This window comes from Oncorhynchus gorbuscha, linkage group LG09, assembly GCF_021184085.1.
Source record: "Oncorhynchus gorbuscha isolate QuinsamMale2020 ecotype Even-year linkage group LG09, OgorEven_v1.0, whole genome shotgun sequence".
NCBI classification, from domain to species: Eukaryota; Metazoa; Chordata; class Actinopteri; order Salmoniformes; family Salmonidae; genus Oncorhynchus; species Oncorhynchus gorbuscha.
The window spans coordinates 63,527,088-63,551,605 of record NC_060181.1 but is presented as its reverse complement, the minus strand read 5'-3'; the positions used below and the strand labels follow the sequence as shown (position 1 = coordinate 63,551,605).

At 42.7% G+C, this 24,518-nt stretch overlaps 1 protein-coding gene across 1 annotated transcript in view; it reads right to left on the bottom strand.

The window, feature by feature from the left end:
- Positions 1–7,903: 7,903 nt before the first annotated feature.
- Positions 7,904–24,518, bottom strand: part of LOC124043926 (SH3 domain-binding protein 4-like) — a 59,565-nt gene continuing 42,950 nt past the window's right edge. The window contains exons 4-5 of the mRNA XM_046363083.1: positions 10,615–10,803; positions 7,904–9,217 (exon numbers count right to left, since the gene is read on the bottom strand). Coding sequence (XP_046219039.1) covers positions 8,993–9,217; positions 10,615–10,803 — 414 coding nt within the window. The 3' untranslated portion in view covers positions 7,904–8,992. The remainder of the gene's footprint in view (positions 9,218–10,614; positions 10,804–24,518) is intronic.

Here is a 24,518-nt window from a genome sequence, read left to right as displayed (position 1 = left end):
ATGAGGACTTGATGGTGTCAAGCTCTTTCCAAAAGCCGGATCTCTGATGAAACAAGCTAAATGGCACGTGTTGTTTGTTTAGCTAGCTAGCTACATGCCAAATGAACAGGTTACCCTCATGTATCTGAATTTGCATGATCAATTGATGTTTATTGATCATGAAAAGCAGGCAGTTACTTGCTGTATAACTGATAGAACTAAATGTGGAACAATCGTATATGTGTTGTTCTGACTATGCGATGCAAAAGGTGAGGATATAAAAACCAAATAGTTAACATGCCAAATCAAACGCTCTGCACCGTATTGTGGCGGTTTTTTCGATAGCGATCTACAGCTCCAGGGCCACGACACATCTGGAAATCCCAGGAAAGGGGAGGGGTCTAGACAGGTCGCAATGTGAGAAGATGTGGATAATATGAGCATACATGTCAGCAGACTTCAGGATAACACCATTTGAATGTGAGTGCTCCCAAGATTTTGATTGTCGCCTCATGCATGTCTAGCTGTAGCCGTCACTCAAACTGGGGGACATAATAATAGACTCTGCCCTCAGGATGCAACAAGTTTACCGCTGATTTATTTGACCCTTCCACACAACTGTCTGCAGAGATGGCTTTCTCATAGGCATATACTACTCCTCTATTAATGTGAATGTGCTAAGCCATCTCGCAGCCACAGTTTGCTGATTTCATGTACATACATACCACGTTGCGTATAAATAAATGGAGGGGCTAAAAATGCGTTAATAGTGCCAGTTAATGGTGTCTGTGATGCCAACTAATAATGAACATTCATGCTCTAACAAACCCCATCACCCAATGTTTCGATATTTTAGTTTACTGGTACATTGTTGTTGTTCATTAAAGCCGTTTGTGCACTTTGTATCACAAATGCGAGTAATTGAATACATCAGTCACAGTCACTAGTAATACATCCTGTAGTTCTCATTTGCATTCTCAGATTCTGTCGCTAGGGACAGCATTTTGCACCCATTTTGCACCACTCTCTCTCTCTCTCTCTCTCTCTCTCTCTCTCTCTCTCTCTCTCTCTCTCTCTCTCTCTCTCTCTCTCTCTCTCTCTCTCTCTCTCTCTCTCTCTCTCTCTCTCTCTCTCTCTCTCTCTCTCTCTCTCTCTCTCTCTCTCTCTCTCTCTCTCTCTCTCTCTCTCTCTCTCTCTCTCTCTCTCTCTCTCTCTCTCTCTCTCTCTCTCTCAATTCAAAGGGCTTTATTGGAATGGGAAACACGTGTTTACATTGCCAAAGCAAGTGAAATAAACAATAAACAAGTTAGAAGACACAAAACAAAATTAACAAAAACAAATACAATTTAAGAGTAAATATTGCACTCCCTTCTCTCTCTCTTCTCTTCTCTCTATTCCTTTCCCCATCTCTCTCACCAAGCACTCACAAACACACAGACTCAACACAAAGGCTAAGGAGATTTGCTAGTGCATTCTGGGGGTTGCCATGGCATCACTGTTTACTAGGAGCACAATAACTGTGTTTCCTTCAATAGGTGTTCTCTTTAGTCCCCCTGCCTCTAGTAGCAGGGGAGAGAAAATAAGATTGGTTTTCATGTTCTCTGATTGCATTTCCATTTACAGCAACAATATAATTGTTGTTCGATGGATAACGTCTGAATAGGAAAGAGATAATAATGACAGAGGGAAGCTATAATCAATTGTATTGCTTTAGCTCTTCTCACCTTCATTTCTCTGTTTCATCTCTGTGTATCCCTTCATCCCACTGTTAGTCCTTACACTCAATTACCTGCCACCTCAAGCAACATATAGATGATACACCACATTAGACATAGAACACAGAGAGAGAGAGAGAGAGAGAGAGAGAGAGAGAGAGAGAGAGAGAGAGAGAGCTAGAGAAATATAACTAGAGAGAGAGAGATAACTAGAGAGAGTTAGAGTTAGAGTTAGAGAGATAATGACCGTTAGAGAGAGTTAGAGTTAGAGAGATAACGATAGAGAGAGAGAGAGCAAGAGAGAACAAGAGAGATAACTAGAGACAGTTAGAGAGATAACTGAGAGAGTTAGAGAGACAATGAGAGAGATAACTAGAGAGAGTTAGAGAGATAATGAGAGAGAGTTAGAGTTAGAGAGATAAGAGATAATGAGAGAGAGTTAGAGAGATAACGAGAGAGAGAGTTAGATAGATAGATAACAAGAGAGAGGGAGAGTTAGAGAGTGAGTTAGAGAGAGAGTTAGAGAGCTAGTGAGAGAGCTAGTGAGAGAGTTAGAGAGATAACTAGAGAGAGAGTTTGAGAGATAACGAGAGAGAGTTAGAGAGATAACGAGATAGAGAAAGAGTTAGAGTTAGAGAGATAACTAAAGAGAGTTCAGAGTTAGAGAGATAACAAGAGAGAGTTAGGTAGAGTTAGAGCTTTAACGAGAGAGATACAGAAAGACAATGTCAAAGATAACGGCATAAAGAGAGAGACACATGACAGTACACATTGATCCCTTACATTCTTCAGGCCTAAGCTGCAAGCCCCATAAGAATTCATGAAACAAGACAGGGTCCTCTCTCTTTGGCCTTATGTGGCAACAATCTACCTCCTTTATCCTGAGATAAAAAAGCAAATGTCACTGCCACACAACACAATTATTATCCCCTTTCACCAATGTTTGGAGATTATCATTTGCAAGTAATATATTAAATGTAGTCTCTATTTTACTTCATATTTTTGCCTATTGAGACAAAGTGTTGTTTTCCAGAGAGATCTAGATACGATACCAGGCTATCAAGAATATTACTTTTTTCATGGCTGGATACCTCTGTCTTGGGATAAATTAAAGGGAAGAGCAGGTATTAAAGAGAATGTCTCTGGAGGAGAAGGCAGAGAGAGAGAGAAAGAGGGAGAGAGAAGAGGGAGAGGGAGAGGAGAGAGAGAGAGAGAGAGGGAGGGAGGGAGAGGGAGAGAGGGAGGGAGAGGAGGGAGGGAGGGAGGGAGGGAGGGAGGGAGGGAGGGAGGGAGGGAGGGAGGGAGGGAGGGAGGGAGGGAGGGAGGGAGGGAGGGGATCGAGAGAGGAGAGAGAGAGAGAGAGAGAGAGAGAGGGGGGGGAGGGAGAAAGAGAGGGAGAGGGAGGGAGGGAGAAAGAGAGGGAGAGGGAGGGAGGGAGAAAGAGAGGGGGAGGGAGGGAGGGAGAAAGAGAGGGAGAGAGAGGGAGGGAGAAAGAGAGGGAGAGAGAGGGAGGGAGAAAGAGAGGGAGAGGGAGGGAGGGAGAAAGAGAGGGAGAGGGAGGGAGGGAGAAAGAGAGGGAGAGAGAGGGAGAGATGGAGAGGGAGGGAGGGAGAGAGAGATGGAGAGGGAGGGAGGGAGAAGAGAGGGGAGAGAGAGGGAGAGATGGAGAGGGGGAGGGGGAGGGGAGGGAGGGAGAGAGAGGGAGGGAGAAAGAGAGGGAGAGGGAGGGAGGGAGAAAGAGAGGGAGAGAGGGAGGGAGGGAGAAAGAGAGGGAGAGGGAGGGAGGGAGAAAGAGAGGGGAGGGAGGGAGGGAGAAAGAGAGGGGGAGGGAGGGAGGGAGAAAGAGAGGGAGAGAGAGGGAGGGAGAAAGAGAGGGAGAGGGAGGGAGGGAGAAAGAAAGGGAGAGGGAGGGAGGGAGAAAGAGAGGGAGAGGGAGGGAGGGAGAAAGAGAGGGAGAGAGAGGGAGAGATGGAGAGGGAAAGAGAGAGGAAGCAGCCATCTGAACCCGGTCAAATCCAGCCTCTCTCAGACCATTACCCCATATTCACAGATAATGACACAGTGAGAAAATACTCTTTCCCCTCTCTGCTCATTATAAATCATCAGTTTTTCCCATATTCTTTTCCATTGTTACTTAATTCTATCCTATATCCTGTACAGCACTTTGAGATATCAGCTGATGTACGAAGGGCTATATAAATACATTTGAATTGAATTGAATTTATATCCCTTTTATAATCCATCTTTAATGAAAAATAAATACTTGTGAGTTTGACTTGAAATGAAGTGATTGTGGTCAACGTGTGTTGGAAAAATAGGCAGTGAAGTCAGGTAAATATATGCATCGTCTCCACAGGAACATAGCACTTAACCAAGTAGTGTGGCAGTTTGTCTGACTATTGTGTGGGTAGGCTAGAATATAACCTACATTTATTATGCAGTGGAAATTTCAGGAGCATCTCTCACACACTCTCACTCCCTGTAGCCAATAACATTAGAGCTGTTTCCTTGGAGACCAACAATTCACCCCTACATCGTATTATGCCATTTCTGTCATCTAAGGACTGAAAAATGGACACTTGACTGGCCTTCGGGTGGAGAGGAGTCAGCTGTGGCGAAACTGACAATGACACATAGGAATTTGACGGAATACAAAGCCAAAGCCTTTTAGCATGTCTCTCACCTCGAAACTATTGCACAGGTTAGATGGTTAGATGGCCTATCGATTAGAAATATTATTAATCTCTCTTTGAAAGACCATAGAAAGAGTTAAGCGGGTCCATCACACTAAGGCGATGCCAAAAGGGGGGTCTACACAGGGTCTTATGTACACAGGCAGGAGCAGGACAAGGTTTCGATAAGGAGCAGGAGGTTTCGATCTTGCTCACCTTTTGATACACACACACTCAGAGACACAGAGACACAGAGACACAGAGACACAGAGACAGAGAGAGAGAGAGAGAGAGAGAGAGAGAGAGAGAGAGAGAGAGAGAGAGAGAGAGAGAGAGAGAGAGAGAAAACAAGCAACCTATTGTTCACCTAATGTCAGATTAAATTAAAAATACAAATTCAAGGGGGACCTGTCTGGGAAAATGTCTGGAAAATGTCAGCGGCTGACCCGCTGTGAAATTGATGAGTATATATCGCTCTGTCTCAATCAACAGCCATTTTAAAGCCTCTGGGAGAAAGAGAAAATATAATCACACTCACCACAACTGAGTTCTGCTTGATAACACTGGCTCACCCTATTGTTCAAAGCCAGCCAGTTGGACCTTCATAGACACATTAAAGGAACAGGTTTTTATTTGGCTTTAGCAATGATCTCTGATTCATATGTCATTTGGATAAGCAGACAGTGGGTGCGATTGCAATGCCTAAGTAGATCTGTGCCATTATATATAGGTGAAAGGGTGTTTACTTACCTCGTTAGGTTGATTGGGTGAATGATGGTCCGGATTGAATGAGGAGTCAATAACAAGTCGTACCTGTGAAATTCAGCCACACACACTTAATTGCCAACAGGAGGATCATAGAAAAAAACATTCCACTTCCAAGGCCACTAATCTCGGTCAATAACAAGTGAGTGGCTATCTTAGCCTGCGTCAGATGTCAAACTGAACAAAGACATTCTTCACACTTTGATATTTCCTTGCAAAGATGATGGAAAGGATACAGTGCATAAGCTATGATTTGACGCCTTTCTATGTACAATTTTTTTACGCGTAAAATGAAATAGTCCCAATACCTTTTTCTGAGACGCCCTCAGCGTGCTCAGTTTGAGAGGATCATCCAGGGGCAGACCTTTATTTGGTTCTCCTGACAGCTGCCAAAATATAACGACAGAATGATACAAAAATAAAAATGGACTCAGACAAATTATACTGTGCTTTTCCTTTTATAAAGTAAACCTTCCTCTATGGTCTGGTTCAGGTTTACAGCCTTGAGCCAAACGATGTTGATGTCCATGGTGGCTGTGTACTCCTGCTCGCTGCAAATCGTTCATGACCGAGTTAGAAGATTCATTTGAGTAATCATGTTTTACTTTTTTAATTTGGTGTGCAGACACTATCTTCATTCATTTCTGTGGGTCTTTAGAAGTCTTCGAAACACAGTGGGAGTGTGTAAGGAATAGCGATGCGGGGTGAAAATGTCACTGGCAGGCCAATCAAAGTCGGACCTTTCTTTGCTCTATTTTCACAACCCAACTGTGTTCCTTCTGTTTTTTCCCCTCATAAAATGTGACCAAAGATGTGTTAAGATTAAAACTAGGCTGTCTACAGAGGTCAGGCGCATTTCTTGGAAATATAGTTGTTGTTCGATGGATAACGTCTAAATAGGAAAGAGATCATAATGACAGAGGGAAGCTATCATCAACTGTATTGCTTTAGCTCTTCTCACCTTCATTTCTGTTTCATCTCTGTGTATCAATTCATCCCACTGTTAGTCCTTACACTCAATTACCTGCCACCTCAAGCAAAATATAGATGACACACCACATTAGAGGCCTAAACTGCAAGCCCCATAAAATCTGCTCTTTGATTGGATGTGTTTCCTGTCTGGTCACCACAAAGGGCCACATTTAGATCAGAGCTATGAGAGAAATATACAGAGCTATGAGAGAAATATACAGAGCTATGAGAGAAATATACAGAACTATGAGAGAAATATACAGAGAGAGAGAGAGAGAGAGAGAGAGAGAGAGAGAGAGAGAGAGAGAGAGAGAGACATACAGAAAGAGAGAAATATACAGAGAGAGAAAAATATACAGAGAGAGAGAGAAATATACAGAGAGAGAGAGAAATATACAGAGAGAGAGAGAGAGAGAAATATACAGAGAGAGAGAGAAATATACAGAGAGAGAGAAAGAGAGAGAAATATACAGAGAGAGAGAGAGAGAAATACAGAGAGAGAGAGAGAGAAATATACAGAGAGAGAGAGAGAAATATACAGGGAGAGAGAGTGAGCGAGAGATAGTAGCAGGGATGGAATTAATAAGGGATCACAATTATCCCTCTCAAATGAGGAGAGAGTATATGGGTGTGTGTAAAAAGGAAGGAATTATGTTTTCATCCCTCAGATCTTTAGCGCCCAAGACAGTAATGATCTATGCATTTCCATTACTCCATCAGCTCAGACTAAAAGCTTAACATTTCTGTCCAGAGTCACTGGTTAGACCCAAGACACGTCTAAAACTGAGCAATCTCCATACTAGGCAAAATAAATGCTATGCTAAACATTAGCACGAGGAGCTAAATCACAGGCAACTGACTAATAACAACTGAACACCAAGTGGGATAAGAGTCATTTCAAAACACCAAGACAAGCTTAAACTTGACTCCCAGAGGCACACCAAGAACTCGCATCATTTTATGGATTATCCAAGATTAAACACACATTTAGAAAGTGTATACAGAAAGTTGGCTGTGCTATGCGAAGTGGCAAACTGTATTTTCCCTGCCATTGCCCGGGGGAGCTCATTACCCACCCTCAAAGCAGGGTTTTGATGCATGTCTGCCCATATTCTGTCGTAATTAATTCCAGTCCTTTTGGCTTTTTTTTCTCCTCCATTAATCTGTGTATTTAATTAAGGCCCTCCTTGCTTTTATGGGACACGGAGAGAGAGAGAGACACCCCTCGGAACCGTTTTGCTGGAGCTGTAAACGGTTTCATGGTTGCTTCAACATCAGACGTATCGAGTGATGGGAATGCTTGGCAAAGCAGAAAGTTAGATAAGCAAACCGGCTGCTGGAGGTCATCCAGACTGAAACTTAAACATCCCCCATTTCTTCCTCTTTTCCATACGTGTCTCTATCTCTACCTCTTCCTCTCTTTCATGGGTGTCTATCTATCCCCCTCTCCGGTGTATTTTGACCTCTCTTTCACGCCGTCTGTATCACCCAGTTAGCCATTAGACAAAGGGAAGATGGGGTGAGAGATTATCTCCCTGTGTGCCAGTACCTTTATTTTGTTCTCAGCAGAACATGCAGTATTCTCTGAGATGTTGTTGAGTGGTCTGCGCAAACTGAATGCTGATTAGAAACTAAACAGTGCCTGTCACATACCTTTCTTGTCATTTCCTGCATCTTTAACATGATTTGTGTGCTTGTAAGGTAAAATTGAAATAAAATAAATTCAAACAAATCTGACCTGAAGACAAAATGTGGCTACTGAGGTAATAAATCCAGTTATTCAGCAATCAGCATAATGAATTGTGTATAAATATTTACATTTTATTCATATTATTCTCCACAAAAGTATGCAGTCAAAACGGATGCTAAATGTGGATGAACATGAAGCAAGCTATACAGTACTCATCACGGAAGACAACACATACAGTGGTCGAAACATATACATGATCTTTAACATAGAATGAGCATTGCACAACAGTGGTTGGACATTGAATGAGGCCATCTACAGTAGCTATATGTGGAACCATATGAACTGCTGACAAGCTTTGGTACAAAATATCTTTAAAAAAGGAGTAAAAAAAACAAACAACGGCAGGCATTTAAGGTTCCTTTTAAAAGAACGAGGTGATGAAGAGGCGAGAGAAGAAGCAGAAAGACTATTTGAAATATACACAGTTCTCAAACAAATGAGTTGAGGAGGAAACCCTGAACAACAAGAGTTCATCGTAACAATTACAGAGCATTTATAAATAAACGTATTCAGCTTGTTTGACACACGCGACAAAGACTAAAGAACATGGACACCATTTCAAAAGTTTATCCTCTTAGTAATGGGTCGAGTCCACAGTCATGAACGGAAGGTGTCAAAGAGTCTTAAAAAAAATGGGGTGCCATATTTAGAGTACAAAAATACATACCACGCCAGGTAGTGACAATTAAAATAGTATTTGTGAATACTGAGACTGTAGCATTGTGTAGTTTGGCTGGTGGCAATACGAAGGTTGGTGGGTGAGGGGGGCAGTCGAGTGCTCTCGTCCTCCCGGGGGTGAGAGAACTGAAGGCAGATTTGGAGGAAGCAGGACTCAGAGGGAGCAGACAGACAGGCAGCTGTTGTGCGGAATCTCCAATACAAAACAGGGAATAAGGTATGTTCTACATTTTAGGTAGATATGCAAAATGATCCAGAAGGGTAGGGTCAGGGGTTGGGTTAGGATGGTGATAGACATTGGAAGGACAGCAGACGGAGTCTATAGGTCCAACTCAACAGTATAAAGGGCTTTCTCTCTTCCTCGTTCTTTTATCTATACTGATGGGAAATAAATTGAAAGGGGAGGAGACAAGTTGTAACCTGTGAGGGATGACGATGGTGATGATGATGGACAGTTTGGTCTAGATGGCACAGTCGTCCTGAGAGGCGGAGCTGAAGGCGGAGCTCCGGAGCATATCCAAGCAGTTGACGAGGATGAGCGTGCCCGTCAGGTGTTTCCAGCGCTTGGTGATGGGGCTCTTCATCTTGTCTAGGCCCATGTGCAGCTCCTGGATCACGTCCCGGTAGCTGTCCCCGATTTGGGCCGCCCACGTCAGCAGGAAGTCATAGGCTGGCTTCCACATGGCCTACACAGGGAGAGAGTGAAACAGAAAGAGGTGGAGATTGAAACGACCATATTTAACTGAAAGAAGATCACATGGGACTTCCATGCTGTGTCCTGATGTTTCTATGGTCATAATTATGTTGTTGGCATATAGCCTAGTGGTTAGCGTGTTGGACTTGTAACCAAAAGGTTGCAAGATCAAATCCCTGAGCTGACAAGGTAAAAAAAAAATATATATATATGTGTCGTTCTGCCCCTGAACAGGCAGTTAACCCACTGTTCCTAGGCTGTCATTGAAAATAAGAATTTGTTCTTAACTGTCTTGCCTAGTTAAATAAAGGGTAAAGTAAAGCAATTGCACATGAGAGAGCTGGCTAAACAGCTCAATGAAAATACAGGCCTAGTCCCGACACATCTATGGTTGCTAGCTGGCTGCCAAAGACTTGACCCAGTCGTAAAGTATTTTTTGTCCTATATCCAGTCGTTTATTCTAAATGTTCCATTACCATGCTGGCGGGCAATGCTCTTACCCCTTGCTAGCTAGCTAACTATGGCTAGGTCAAACAGCTAGAATAACCACAAAGTAGCTGCATTTACGTTTGTTGAAGCTGTTTTGGACACATGTATAACAACGAGCTAATGATGCGCGATTTCACCTCTCGTCGGGACACTGTTCAGAGGAGCTAGCCAGTGACAAAGCTAACGCGATCACTTCAAACTGAAGCTGGCAAGACGGCAAGCTAGCTGCATTTCATGTCATTTGACGTGTTTTTCTGTTGACATTTATTTGTATATATCCATAATGAGTATGCTGATTCATGATTTCGACTGGCTGAGAAAAGATGTCTGTCTCTTCCTGACACATTCATTCTCAATAGGACAGTGGAGATCGAATTTCAACATTGAAACAATGTTGCAAATGTCGAGAGACAGACAACATCATCTGTACAACCCCGACCGTTGTTGCAAACCAAATGCTAGGCTAGACGCAAGGGGAAATAATGTGTAGATGCTTTTTACAGTGTAGATCAAGATAATGAATTGACTGGCAGGGCTGATGGGACAGTAGCTGCGCAGGGATTTATCAGATGGAACAGTTTTGACCAACCCGTAGTAGAACACACAGTACAGGGTGAGATAAGGTCAGAGGACAATGAGGGGTGGCAATTGAAGACAACATATTGAACAGTGTGACAATAAATTGCATGCTATGTTCTGCCAGTTTAATTTACTATGGTCAAGGTTATAGGGGTGACATTCACTGTATATCATTCCAAAAGTATAATTAAAAAATGAATAAGCATGTCGCTATCTATAGATCGCAGGTAACATAATTTCAAACAGCTATGTCTAGTGTTCCATTTTTCAATATGGTGGCCAACGATGTTTCAGTAGGATCGTGCCATCCGAACCACTTACCTCATTGTCCACTACTCCATTCTTGTTTCTGTGGGGTGCCTCATATGCATCCATCTGCAGACGGGACACCTTGGCTAACCTCTCAGCCAGCTCCCTCCATCGACCGGCCACCTCCACTGCTGTGGTCAGCAGGACAAAGTCCATCACCAGCCTGGCCACCAGGCCCTGGCAGTCCATCTTCAGCAATGCCTGAGAAGGAAGACAGAGACAGACTGGTCAGGATACAAAATAAACACACTGTACATTCTTATCAATGCAATTCCATGAAATGACTGGCTCATAGACAAGGAGACGCTGGTCAGGACAGGATAACATACAAAACCCACATAAACAAACACACAAGAACACATGCATAAGAGCCCATGAAATTCCATGACTTCCTCCTCTGCATTTTGTTTCTTGGCTATGCTTCACATTGCTCCTAAAACATCCTATTTTCCATTATCTCAAGTCTGTGTCATTTCTTCAGATGTATTCTAGAAGGCCTGACGGGAACTGAGCCGCTAAGCACCACCTCACCAGGAGGGCTACAGCATTCCAAGGCCATGCAGGGTCCAACTCTCTGGCTCCGGCTAGCTAGCGGTTTGATTAACTCAGCGATAGGCAGGGGAGCTGAGCAGGGGACTACGTGCCATTATGGAGCACAGCTAACAACAGGGAACCAAAACTACACTACTTCAAATGGAGAAAGAGAGACATTTGACTGACTCGTGTGGCTTATGTTTCTGTATGTCTAATTTGTTTGGAGTGTCATCCAGACCAATCCTTCACCCTTTAACCCTGCCCCCCCCCCCCCCCCACCACGTCTTATCAAGTTGGGGTGAAACTAAACTGTGCTTGTGTTGTGCTCATTGAATCTGAAAACACTATGGAATATTTTCAATATAAGCACAACCTCAGGCAAAGAGAATCATAGCGCAGGACTGAAGTGCTGCACACGTGTACATTTGCAAAGTCAAATGCAGCCACACAAACACATGCAAATACATGAACTCACAACAAACCCATGCACACACAAAAGAGCCTTCCCGTAAATGATACTCGGCAACCACAGAATACATGGTTAGACTCAACAGAGCCAGGGAGAATAAATGAGACATTAAAGTGCAGCCAACTAAAGCTCTGATTTGGGCTTTAGTTCCATGGGCAGGAATGCATGGAATGACAGGAAACGGGCAGGGGGGGGGGGTTGAGGAGGTGAAGGAATGTGGCGATGCTTGTCTCTCTTGCACACACACCCACCCACCACACACACAAAACCAACACACACACACACACACACACACACACCCACCCACACACACGCACACACCCACACACACAGACACACGAGGATGAAATAGTGTGCTGGATGCCTGGAGCTCCTGTTAACAGTTAGCCAGGAATGCACCGTTTCGGCCCAGATCAGAGTAAAAAAGCAGAGGGGATTTCCACTTCAGCCCAGACTACATTATATAATCTGATTATTTCTGCTAAAGCAACATGGAGTTCATTTCCATTTGAGTATATATATAACTATACAAACATTCTTATGCAGAATGATTTAGAATAAGGACATTGAACGATCCCATCTGTGTGCATTTGTTAGTATTTATTTCCGTACGTGTGTTCCTGTGTGTTTGTGTATGTTGTGGAAGGAAGTCCAACTGAAAGATAAGGCTTCAGACAAGCACCTGCTTCCTCTCCGGGTAACAGCAACAGGAAATCCCTGCAGAATTCAAGGAGAGTACTGCCCATGTCACCTCGAGCTAGATCTCGACACAGCTAGGAGTCATGCTAACAGACAGACAGACGATGCTCCACATATAAAACCAGTTGACTGTACAAACAACGCACACAAAGAGTAGTTCAGTGCTGACCTACTACACTGTTTGCCTGGGTTGACAAAAGCAAATAATTATTGAGATCTAGGCCCTCTTCTGACCACAAAGCTAACAGCCTGTTACTGGTTCATTAAGAAAACAGTCAGGAACAAAACAAACATTCTTATTTGGTTTATATATATTCGTGTGCTGAACTCCCGCCACACGACTGCGCCTTCACATTATAAACACGTCTCTCGTCCTTGTTAGAACTGAGAGATGGATAAATCATTGACAGAGCCAGTAAGCCCATTCCACCATGCTCCGCTCTCATGTGCCTCTTTGTTCGCCTCACACTGTTAATACTGCAAGCTCCAGTCAAATTGCAGGGTAATCTGTGCCTGATCCCTCCCCTTCACTGTGACTTGGTGCTGAACTGCGAAGGCTTTTGCCAAGTATTACCAAAGATTATGAGGGCAAGAACGGAGATCCAGAAATGACATCTATTCACACTAAGGGTTGGATATAGTCATCAATATGTCCACTGTTGAGGGGTGAGGGGTTGCATGGATGTGGGGTGAGCGTTTAAGATCACAGAATATAATGAATATAGCAAAAGGCTTTAAGACGGAATAGGAGATGCAGTGTTACTACTGTAATGACGCATGACACACTTGACATGTCATAAATTCATGCTGTCAAGAGTTGTATGATAACCACGTCGGCATTGTGACCAAATTCAAGGAAGTTTGAGCTAACTGCTATTTACACAGCTTTAGGCCAAAGACCATCACAGACAGCTGAAGAGGAATTATAAACGGGGTGGTTTCGAGCCCTGAATGCTGATTGGCTGACAGCTGTGGTATATGAGACCATATACCACGAGTATGACAAAATATCTATTTTTACTGCTCTAATTACATTGGTAACCAGTGTATAATAGCAATAAGACACCTCGGGGGTTTGTAACATATGGCCAATATACCATGGCGAAGGGCTGTGTCCAAGTACCCTGCATTGTGTCGTGCATAAGAACAGCCCTTAGCTGTGGTGTGTTGGCCATATACCACAACCCCTCGTGCCTTATTGCTTTATTACATACTGAGTATACAAAATATTAACAAAACTTGATCCATGACAGACTGACCAGGTGAATCCAGGTGAAAGCTATGGTCCCTTATTGGTGTTACTATTTAAATCCACTTCAAATCAGTGTAGATTAAGAGGAAATGACAGGTTAAATAAGGATTTCTAAGCCTTGAGAAAGATTGTGTATGTGTGCCATTCAGAGGGTTCCTGAGTGGCACTGCGGTCTAAGGCACTGCATCTCAGTACTAGAGGTGTTACTACAGACCCTGGTTCGATTCCAGGCTGTATCACAACCAGCTGTGATTGGGAGTCCCATAGGGCGGTGCACCATTGGCTCAGCGTCGTCCGGGTTTGGCCGGGGTAGGCCTTCATTGTAAATAAGAAGTAGTTCTTAACTGACTTGCCTAGTTAAATAAAAAGAGGGTGAATGGGCAAGACAAAAGATTTAAGTACTCCTGAAATGGGTATGGTAGTACGTGCCATGTGCACCCTTTTGAATGGTCCACCACACAAAGGATATCCAGTCAACTTGACACAACTGTGGGAAGCATTGGAGTCAACATGGGCCAGCATCCCTGTGGAACACTTTCGACACCTTGTAGAGTCCATGCCTGACAAATTGAGGCTGTTCTGATGGTAAAGAGGGAGTGGCGCAACTCAAAATTAGGAAAGTGTTCCCAGTGTTTGGTATACTCAGTGTATATGCTGTGTTTTTATTCTCAAAATGTCACTGAGGCACAAGGGATTGGTGTATTGTGTGTGTGGGTGTGTCCGAGTGTGTGTGTGTGTCTGCCTGCGACTTAGCTAAATGTCACAAAGACATCAATGCAGACATCAGTGCATAGAGACATCAGTGCATCTTCTCAACTCCATAAAAGATCTCACTGTCAAAGTGAGAATGCAACTCTGTCAGGCATATTTCTGAAAGGGGCGGTCGGGGGGGGGGGGGGGGGGGTCTCTGCGGTATGCGTCTTTACATAGTGTGCATCAGTCTTCGAAGGTATCGTCTTCTATTTGAAAACAAAATGTATGAAAGCAAGATAGCTCAGAGTGAGGATAGCTCAGAGTGATCATTGTCAGGCTGAGAACTGAGGGACTTCATTTGATAAATGTGATGCTTCTTGAAGAATAGCAATCTATTGTCTCTCCAGTTTCCTCCTCCTCATCCTCCCATTCCTTGGCTTTGTCTATACTTCCATCTTTTTTCCCCTCTCTTCTATCATCTCGCTCTCCATCTCCATTTATGTCTGAAAGGTTCCCGTGTCGCTCTTCCCATCTTAGCCACTCACTCTAATCTGCATCTCAGTCACAGTCTTGCCCTCTACATCAGGGGTTCTACTGCCGGGGTCTGCGGCCAGATCTCAAAATAACATTTCATATCTTTTAAGAGTATTTCTACCAACAGACGAAACACATTTTGGCTAAAGTATCCATAGAATAATTTGAGGGTGTAATGAAATACAATGAAATACAATGTAATATTATTAATCTACTCATATACTCTTAACCTTGGGAAACATGGGACTGGGAGGGTCACATGGGATATTGGTATCCACAGTGCTTCACCAATTACACATTTTTCAACCCGTTATAAGATCATTTTACCTAAACGCACTGTAATTTAAAGCTAGAATCCTTAGTTGCTACATGCATTTTTGGTATGATATAGCCCATTTATTCTTATGCCTCAGGAGCTTAGTTCAATTGGCCTACCCAATCAGAAACAGAAATATAAGCAGAACCCAAAATATAACCCAATGCTTGTAAACAATGTAAATGTAAACAAACAATATATAGCCTGAAACATTGCTAAAACTATAATTTCGATATTATGGATGGTCCGTCCTTGCATCCATAGTCCTGTCTCTGAATTTGAGAGTGGTTGCATTTCTCCAGGCCCATCCCTCAGCTTTTAACCAAAACAGAGGCGTGTAGAATTAGCTTAAACTGCTAAATGTTAACTCCAATGCCAAGAGGTGGGCCTTTAAAATGTTCCTTCGAGGGGCCCAAGACTTTGTTTGTCCTGCCGTGCACTGCCAAAGTCATAGTAAAACTCCTTTTATGCTATTTTTTCTCTCACTGGAGTTATGAGGGGTCTCTGGTGAATTAGCTATTACAAAAGGGGTCCCCAGCCCCAAAAAGTTTGAGCACCCCTGACTACTAAGTTCTACTTTTCCCTTTCAACTTGTACTTTCAACGTGTACTTCTCTTACGGTTTTCCTGTTCTGAATACACAAATCCACCTGATCACCTTTATACCCTCAACCAAACAGTCTGCTGAGCTGAGATGAGAGAATTCTGGGTTCTTTTCGTGACACTCCGCCCTCTGTGTGAACCTCGTCCATTCTACCCAGACTGGCAGAAAATGAAAAACACACAAACAACGTGTCTCCAGAGTGAGACAGAAATGTCGTGCTGTCAACTGTACCAGCACAGCAGTTGGCCACACCCTACTGCTGAAGGAAGGAGGAAGGGAGAGTGTTGAGCAGGAAGTGAAGAACAGAAGATGGAGTCTAGGGATGCAGAAAAAAACAGGGTCTGTGTTAAAAAATGGCAACACAGAGCTAACTGCACATGATCATCCCGATGGCCGCTCCCAAAGTCATCTTCCAGAAATAGATTGTTATTATTACTCCCAAGTGCTATCAACTTCAGGGATCTCTCGCTCTCGCGCTCTCTCTCCACAAATAATTCAAAGCGTAGGATGAGGATTGGGACTCGGGAGGGTCTGCTACAGAGTTGTGTGCGTGAGTGGGAACTAAATCCCTCTTAGTGCAGGACACAGTGGGGTGCCCACCGCGCAGTTTAGAACCTCCTCCAGATTTTTCCTCTTTTTCCAAATCCTATTTGAGGAATGGGTGCAATGGTGGCTCAGAAACCGCCTTAAAACTGAAGTCAGTATATATACACAAAACAGTACATAGCACACTCACTGGCCTACAATTCGTGGCCCAATAACACAAGACAGAACAGGTCCGTAGAGTGTTTCTGCATAGTTGTCTGGTCATAGCTGAGTTGAGGTAGAGGGGCTATGTGAGGGGCAAGGGGAGGTGGTGTGGAATGTAGGCGCCACTTGGTCCATAACTGGCACTTCTGTTTAGTCTCAACAATGAGACAGGAAACATCTGTGGGGTAATGATCCTCCACAGAGACATGTCTTTGCCCACGTCCATCAATCAGACGCCAAACGCGACGGCCATTTCACACAGACCTCTAGTCCTCTAGACTGGGGTTGATACAATCCCACTAGGAGTCTAAAAGACTCAATACACACAATAAACAACAATATGGTGTTTCTGCTTATTTTAGTCTCTCAGTCAGTGACAGGGCTGGATGTTTGATGTCAGAGCAGAGATTCCAAAGCTGGGGCTTGATTTCATACATACAGTAAGGCAGGTCTGACAAAGTATTGGGTTCTTTCTATTCGGGATTACATTAAACTGCCGGACAAAACAAAGCAGAAGAGAGTATATGTGTCAAGTCAACCTTGGGAATTGTTTAAGTATTATTATTGTGCTGATGATCTTGTCCTACCCTGAATGTTTAATGTTGGGAGACATAGCTGAAGAAGCTTAATGCTGAGGAAAATTTACAGTTTTCATTTAATCTAGACTCAAGTGCATTTGGCTGAAATGGTGAAATCCATAGAGCTCACTGACCGCCAAGCGTTAATGTGGTTATTATTGCACACATACTATGCAAGTGGCCATTTTGTAAACACAGGATGCATGTGCAGTTTAAATGCGTTTTGGATTAAAAACGTTCCCGTTTTAAACAAGATATTTTGTCACGAAAAGATGCTCGACTATGCATATAATTGACAGCTTTGGAAAGAAAACACTGGCGTTTCCAAAACTGCAAAGATATTGTCTGTGAGTGCCACAGAACTGATGTTACAGAAAAAACCCAGATAAAAATCCAATCAGGAAGTGCCACATTTTTTTGAAACCGCCTCATGCCAATGACTCCTTATATGGCTGTGAATGGGCCACAAATGAGCTTAGGCTTTCTGTCGCTTCCCCAAGGTGTCGACAGCATTGTGACGTATTTGTAGGCATATCATTGGAAGATTGACCATCTACCAGGCTTGGTGTCCTCCGTCGCAATTATTGCATAATCCCCAGCTGCAGTATTTTTCTGTTTGCTTCTGATGAGAAGCCAACTGCTGCCACTGATAGATTATCGAATAGATATGTAAAAAACACCTTGAGGGTTGATTCTAAACAACGATTTCCATGTCTCTGTCGATATTATGGAGCTAATTTGGAAAAAAGTTTGGCATTGTAAGTGACTGCATTTTCCGGTCTTTTTCTTAGCCAAAGGTAATGAACAAAACAGAGCTATTTCGTCTACACAAATAATATTTTTGGAAAAAATGAACATTTGCTATCTAACTAAGAGTCTCGTCATTGAAAACATCCAACGTTCTTCAAAGGTAAATTATTTTATTTGAATGCTTTTCTTGTTTTTGTGAAAATGTTGCCTGCTGAATGCTAGGCTTAATGCTATGCTAGGCTACCTCTTCAACCTATGGGGGAGCTATGTCATTATTGGATAAAAAGACGTGCCCGTTTTAAGCACAATATTTTGTCACGAAAAGATGCTCGACTATGCATGGAATTGACAGCCTTGGAAAGACAAAACTCTGACGTTTCCAAAACTGCAAAGATATTATCTGTGAGTGCCCCAGAACTAATGCTACAGGCGAAACCAAGATGAAGTTTCATACAGGAAATGCCCCAGATTCTGAAGGCGCTGTGTTCCAATGTCTCCTTTTATGGCTGTGAATGTGCCAGGAATGAGCCTGCCCTTTCTGTCGTTTCCCCAAGGTGTCTGCAGCATTGTGACGTGTTTGTAGGCATATCATTGGAAGATTGACCATAAGAGACTACATTTACCTGGTGTCCCGCCCGGTGTCCTGTGTCGAAATTATTGCGTAATCTGTAGGTCCATGCGCTTTCCATTTCTTCAGAAGAGAAAGTCAACTGCCACAAAGGATTTTATCATCGATAGATATGTGAAAAACACCTTGAGGATTGATTCTAAACATCGGTTTGCCATGTTTCTGTCGATATTATAGAGTTAATTTGGAAAAAAGTTTGCGTTTTAATGACTTAATATTTATTTTTATTTTTTTTTCTTAACCAAACGTGATGAACAAAATGGAGCGATTAGTTGACACAAATAATATTTTTTTTGTAAAAACGGAACATTTGCTATCTAACTGAGAGTCTCCTAATTGAAAACATCTGAAGTTCTTGAAAGGTAAATGATTTTATTTGAATGCTTTTCTGGGTTTTGTGAAAATGTTGCATGCTGAAAGAGAGGCATAATCCTATGCTAGGCTATCAATACTGTTACACAAATGCTTGTTTAGCTATGGTTCAAAAGCATATTTTGAAAATCTGAGATGACAGTGTTGTTAACAAAAGGCTAAGCTTGAGAGCAAATATATTTATTTCATTTCATTTGCGATTTTCATGAATAGTTAACGTTGCGTTATGGTAATGAGCTTGAGGCTATGATTATGCTCCCGGATACGGGATCGACGCAAGAAGTTAAGGACAACAAAGTCAAGGTATTTGAGTGGCCATATCAAAGCCCCGACTTCAACCCCATAGAAAATTTGTGGGCAGATCTGAGAAAAGCACGTGTGAGAAAGCAAGCCTACAAACCTGACTCAGTTACACGAGCTCTGTCAGGAGGAATGGGCCAAAATTCACCCAATTTATTGTGGAAGGCTACCCGAAACGTTTGACCCAAGTTAAACAATTTAAAGGCAATACTACCAAATACTAATTCAGTGTATCTAAACTTCTGACCCACTGGGAATGTGATGAAAGAAATCAAATCTACTATTATTCTGACATTTTAATACACAAATCCACCTGATTTGACATTTCACATTCTCAAAATTAAGTGGTGATCCTAACTGACCGAAGACAGGGAATTTTTACTAGGATTAAATGTCAGGAAAACTGAGTTTAAATATATTTGACTAAGGTGTACGTAAACTTCGACTTCAACTGTATGTGACAACCTTTGGTTCCTTCGCCAGGCGTTATTGTTTCTGTTTCAGTTTCATGTCTGTACGTTGTTTCTGTTTTTTGTCTTGTATTATGTTTCATTTATTGATTCAATTATTTACTCCTTAAACTTGCTTCCCGACTCCCAGCAGAATAACATTACAGGATAACCCCTCACCCTAGGGAAGCATCAGGGAGTGTTTTTTCATTTTTTTTATGGTGGAAGTTATGTCAGGTCCGGAGCTACCGGGGAGTCCTCACCTTCAACTGGCTCGTCGGGCTCTCACGCCTCAGCTGGATCGTCGAATTCTCAAGCCTCAGCCGGATCGTCGAATTCTCAAGCCTCGGCCGGATCGTCAAATTCTCAAGCCTCAGCCGGATCGTCGAATTCTCAAGCCTCAGCCGGCTCGCTTGGTTGGCGTCCTGCGGGTGGAGCTGGGCACCAGGGAGGGGGTACTGTCACGTATACTCCCTCTCAGGCACTCTAGGTCTTCAGGCTCCTGCGCCTCAGCAGAGGTTACCGGTCCGCTCCTGATCCCCGGGATTGTCCCTTTGGTCAGTGTCCTGCGGCTGGAGCTGCACGTTGGGGAGGGGATACTGTCACATATACTCCCTCTGGCACTCTAGGTCACCAAGCTGCTCGTTATGGTGCACACCTGTCACCCAAGTTACACGCACCAGCATGCCATTAAGCTCACCTGGACTCCATTACTTCCCTGATTACATTCCCTATATATGCCACTCCCTTTGGTTCCTTCCCCAGGTGTTATTATTTCGGTTTCAGTTTCATGTCTGTGCGTTGTTCGTGTTTCTTGTTTTGTATTAGGCTTTCGTTTATTGATTAAATGATTCACTCCCTGAACTTGCTTCCCGACTCCCAGCGCACCTGTTACAGGCTTGTTCTCCAAAGCCTAGAGGATTGTATGTATGTACCTGGGAAGGAATACTTTCTGGTTGTGGTCGGCTTAATTATCAGGCTCAAAATCTGTTTTGTTTTTTTTGTTGTCAAATGTAGATTCGACTGAACAACAATTAGTACTTGATTAACCCAGCTCTGAATTATACATCCATAGCTCAACTCCTACACAATCAGTCATGGGCAAATTAGCTAGATCACAAAAGCATATCAGGGCTGAGTCTTGAATGAAATAAAAATGCAAAATTAACAGAATGTACAAAACATACTTGATCATATGTGGTGATTAGATAACCTCATAGCCATTTCTGGTTTCATTAAAACAAAGTTTAATTCACAAGCTCGCTCCTAGAGTTGGATTGAATATGGGCACTACTGTTTTGTGGTTTCGCAGTAGAGTTCAATGTGTTCACCATTACCATATGCAAAATCATTTTCCATATATTTGTTTTGAAATAGAAAGTGTTAATTAATTGTGATTATGTTTCAATAGGCAATTACTACAGGCAATGCAGTTCTACCAACTAAGACAGGGACAAAAGGGGGAAGTGGAGGGGGCAAATAAGAGGAATCTTTCTCTATTTGGGATGTGTGGATATAGGCCCATGCCTAACACTGCTGATAATTCCTTTCTTCCTGAACAATGAGATAAAATGTGCATGCCTTCAGATACTCAAGCACAAAGGCTGTCATCTCCCTCTGAGGTGCACACAATATTTTATTTCCTTTGCATCTAAAAATACACTCTTAGCTCTCCGTCAAATGATATGCAAGCGAATCAGGAGGGATTATTTTCAGTGTCAGAGAAAACACTTAATTGCCGAGACGTAGGAGACGGTAATTAAATTGACAGCCACATACAAAGCCTCAGAAGACCGCAATTGAAGCCCACCACTATGTAAGTAATCTATTGTTTGGGGGATAAACAGTTGCAAAAAAAGTCAGTACACAAAACTCCTCGAGAAAAACCAGGGTGAACAAGCGGCAACTGTTTTGTTATTGTTGTGCACACAGGAACAGCGGTTACCTACATTGGATTAGCCTAACCTAGATGTCAATCCTAATCTGTGAAGCTGGATAGGTGGGTTGGTGTAGACACACTGGTTGCAAACAGTTATCCATCCGGTATGCGTTGGTTCCCTTGTAGCCTGCCGTGGAATGTGAGGATATCTTAGCTGGGCTTAAATAACACTAACATCCTCTCAGTGGAAGGAAGTGGATTCTAACTTTATAGTGCCCATTTCAACTCTTGTTGCATAAGTACCACATAACCTTGTGTGAGGTTGTTTAGATTGCAGTATTTTCCATAACTAAACTAAAAGACTGTTTGTTGATGTCGTTGGGAGTTATTCATCAGGAGTTGTCCATTCTATGCATGCAAGGCTGGAGTTTGAGTATGCCACTTGCTTTGTGAATACTTTTGAATTCTGTAAGGATATCAGTATGACTGGTTGCTGCACCATCGCTTCCTAAGGTCCATCCAATGAAGTGCATCCTATTTGCCAAGATGTTTTATGTAGATTTGAAAAGGGGAAAACACACCCAATTAATAGTACTGGTTCTATCACATCATTACGTAGTGTACACCAAACAACTGAGCCTGAGAAATGGGAAGTGTTGTGGAGGACATGTCTTCTCCACCACAGACTCGTCTTTATATATAGTTCCTCTCCTCACTGAAGCTCCCCCATGTCTATAAATGGTTGTAATTGGTGTTTACAACCCGGCGTAAATGATATAGTGTTTATGTTCCATCCTACCTCAGAGCCTGTTCTATTATGACCATGACCTCTAAGAGACTTCAACAAAAAGATGTTATGTTGGCACTGAGAGCGAGTGAGGCTGACGTTGAGTATTCTTTCTCTTTAAGTTTGTGAACGTTCTTACCCAACACACACTATATCGAACTTGGAATGATATTGGCACGCAGATGACAAACAAATCAATGATTTCAAATCAACATCACATCTCAGAGGTTGTCAACACTTTGAAACATGAAGGAGAGACTCTGTATAGAAACTTATTGCAGGGCCTGCTGCCAATTTTGCCAAAAGCAATACTGGGAAATACTGAATGAAACTGTCTTGAGGACAACATCTTTGCACACAATAATGTGAGAAAGGGAAACAGACAGACAAGGGTTGGGTTTGCAGGAAAGTTTCCAAGTCAGGCCTAAACCAGCTGGTTTCTGGTCTATTGGTGGGTGGGGTGAGACTGCAGTGTTAACGAGTCTTGACACGACAGGGTCACCAATGGGGACAGAGCCGACTGAATAGTGCAGATGTTTAAAGATTACAACAAAAGTTATATCTGGTGTGTGCCCTCTCTTCCGTCTCAGACACTTTTGAGGGCAAACCGTCTCACCTCATATCAATGTCATAGTTACGGTGTGACATGAACTTCACCTATCAAAGAGAACAGAGAGCAAAGTGATACTCTCTGCACTCCCTCAGAAACATGAGGTGAAAAATCGGATATACTGCTAATCCATACTGTATGACATGCTTCTATGGCTCTATTCTTCAATCATGTTCAGTGTTTCCTCCATATTCATTGAAAAGTGTCAGGGCTAAATTGCTGACCCCACACCCAAAAATGTTTTATCGGGACGACTAAAACATGATATAAAGGATGAATAAAAAGATAATGGAGCTACACTATATATTTTTTTAAACAAGATCTTTAAGAACTAAAAATCACCAAAATAAAAACTAGACAGTCAGGGAGAATCTAAAATGTAAAAAAAATGTCATGGCAGATACATATTGATTTTTGTTATAACGTTTGAGTCACTCAGAAAGCATAAGAACATCGAATAAGCCATGGTAAAATGTGTACAATTGTATGAAATTAGCTTTAAACCTGTAAAATGTTCTCTCCGCCCCATAGCAAAATGTGTAGAATTACAAGAAAATAAGCATTTTGTGTCTGCGTCCAAGAGGAGGGCTTCTAAAACCACGCCATTGGCCGTGCCCACTACCACGCCCTCTACCACTACCACGCCCACTACCACGCCCTCCCCGCTAACTTTGCAACTGCTGCTAAAAAACATCCTAGGGGAAACACCGATGCTAAGTCACATATTATTCTCGACACCAGCGGAGGCTGCTGGTGTGAGGACGGCTCATAATGGAGTGAATGGAATGGTATCAAACACATGGTTTTAATATGTTTGATACCATTCCATCCATTACACTCAATTCCAGCCATTATGATGAGCCATCCTCGCCTCAGCAGTCACTGCTTGACACCATCTACAATGGTCAAAACACTGATTATCACTTCCAAAATCAAACCAAGGACTTTTTCATAAAAAGTGTTTGACAGTATGGTTGTATTCCTGTAGGTTTTGATTGACACATTATGACTAGAAATGAAGACGGAGCATTATCACCACAGGCTGAGCCATGATTTGGATTTACGAATGCAGCACGTACAGTATCTCTAACTCAATGTTTTCGAGACAGAGGTGTGGGTTTGTGCTGTGCCAAAATATTCTGCTGCTCTCCACAACTCTCTAGTCCCCATAAGACCGTGATGCCCACGCAGCACTTATTGACTGCACACTCAACAGAATTAGCCCACTGGACCATAGCCTCAGGCAGCTGTAAGTAGATAAGGAACCAAAGCCACGACTGACCTGAAAAAGACCTTAGCTAGACACACAAGTATAGAGACAGATGCAGGCACAGCGCACACACAAGACCAAACACAAGACACAAATATGCACACTAGAACAAACAGAAGAAAGAAAAGTGCTAAACACATAACCTCGGTTTCCATCCATTTGGCGACAGATTTTCATGCAAATATTATACATATGCGCATTTTCCCAACCAGCGAAGCGTTTCTATCAAACTGATTGGTTGCAGATAAAAGGCTGTGCGTGATGAAGTGAACAAAAAATGACTTTTGTGGTTACATTCCCATGTACGGAATAACAAATACTAGTTTAAATGGATTTCCATCACATTTTCAACTCTACTGATGGTTTTGTCCCAAAACAATGTGTTATATAGCAAATGTGCCCACTTTGGTCTTAGCACTTGCACTCTAGCCAACAACTTTCAG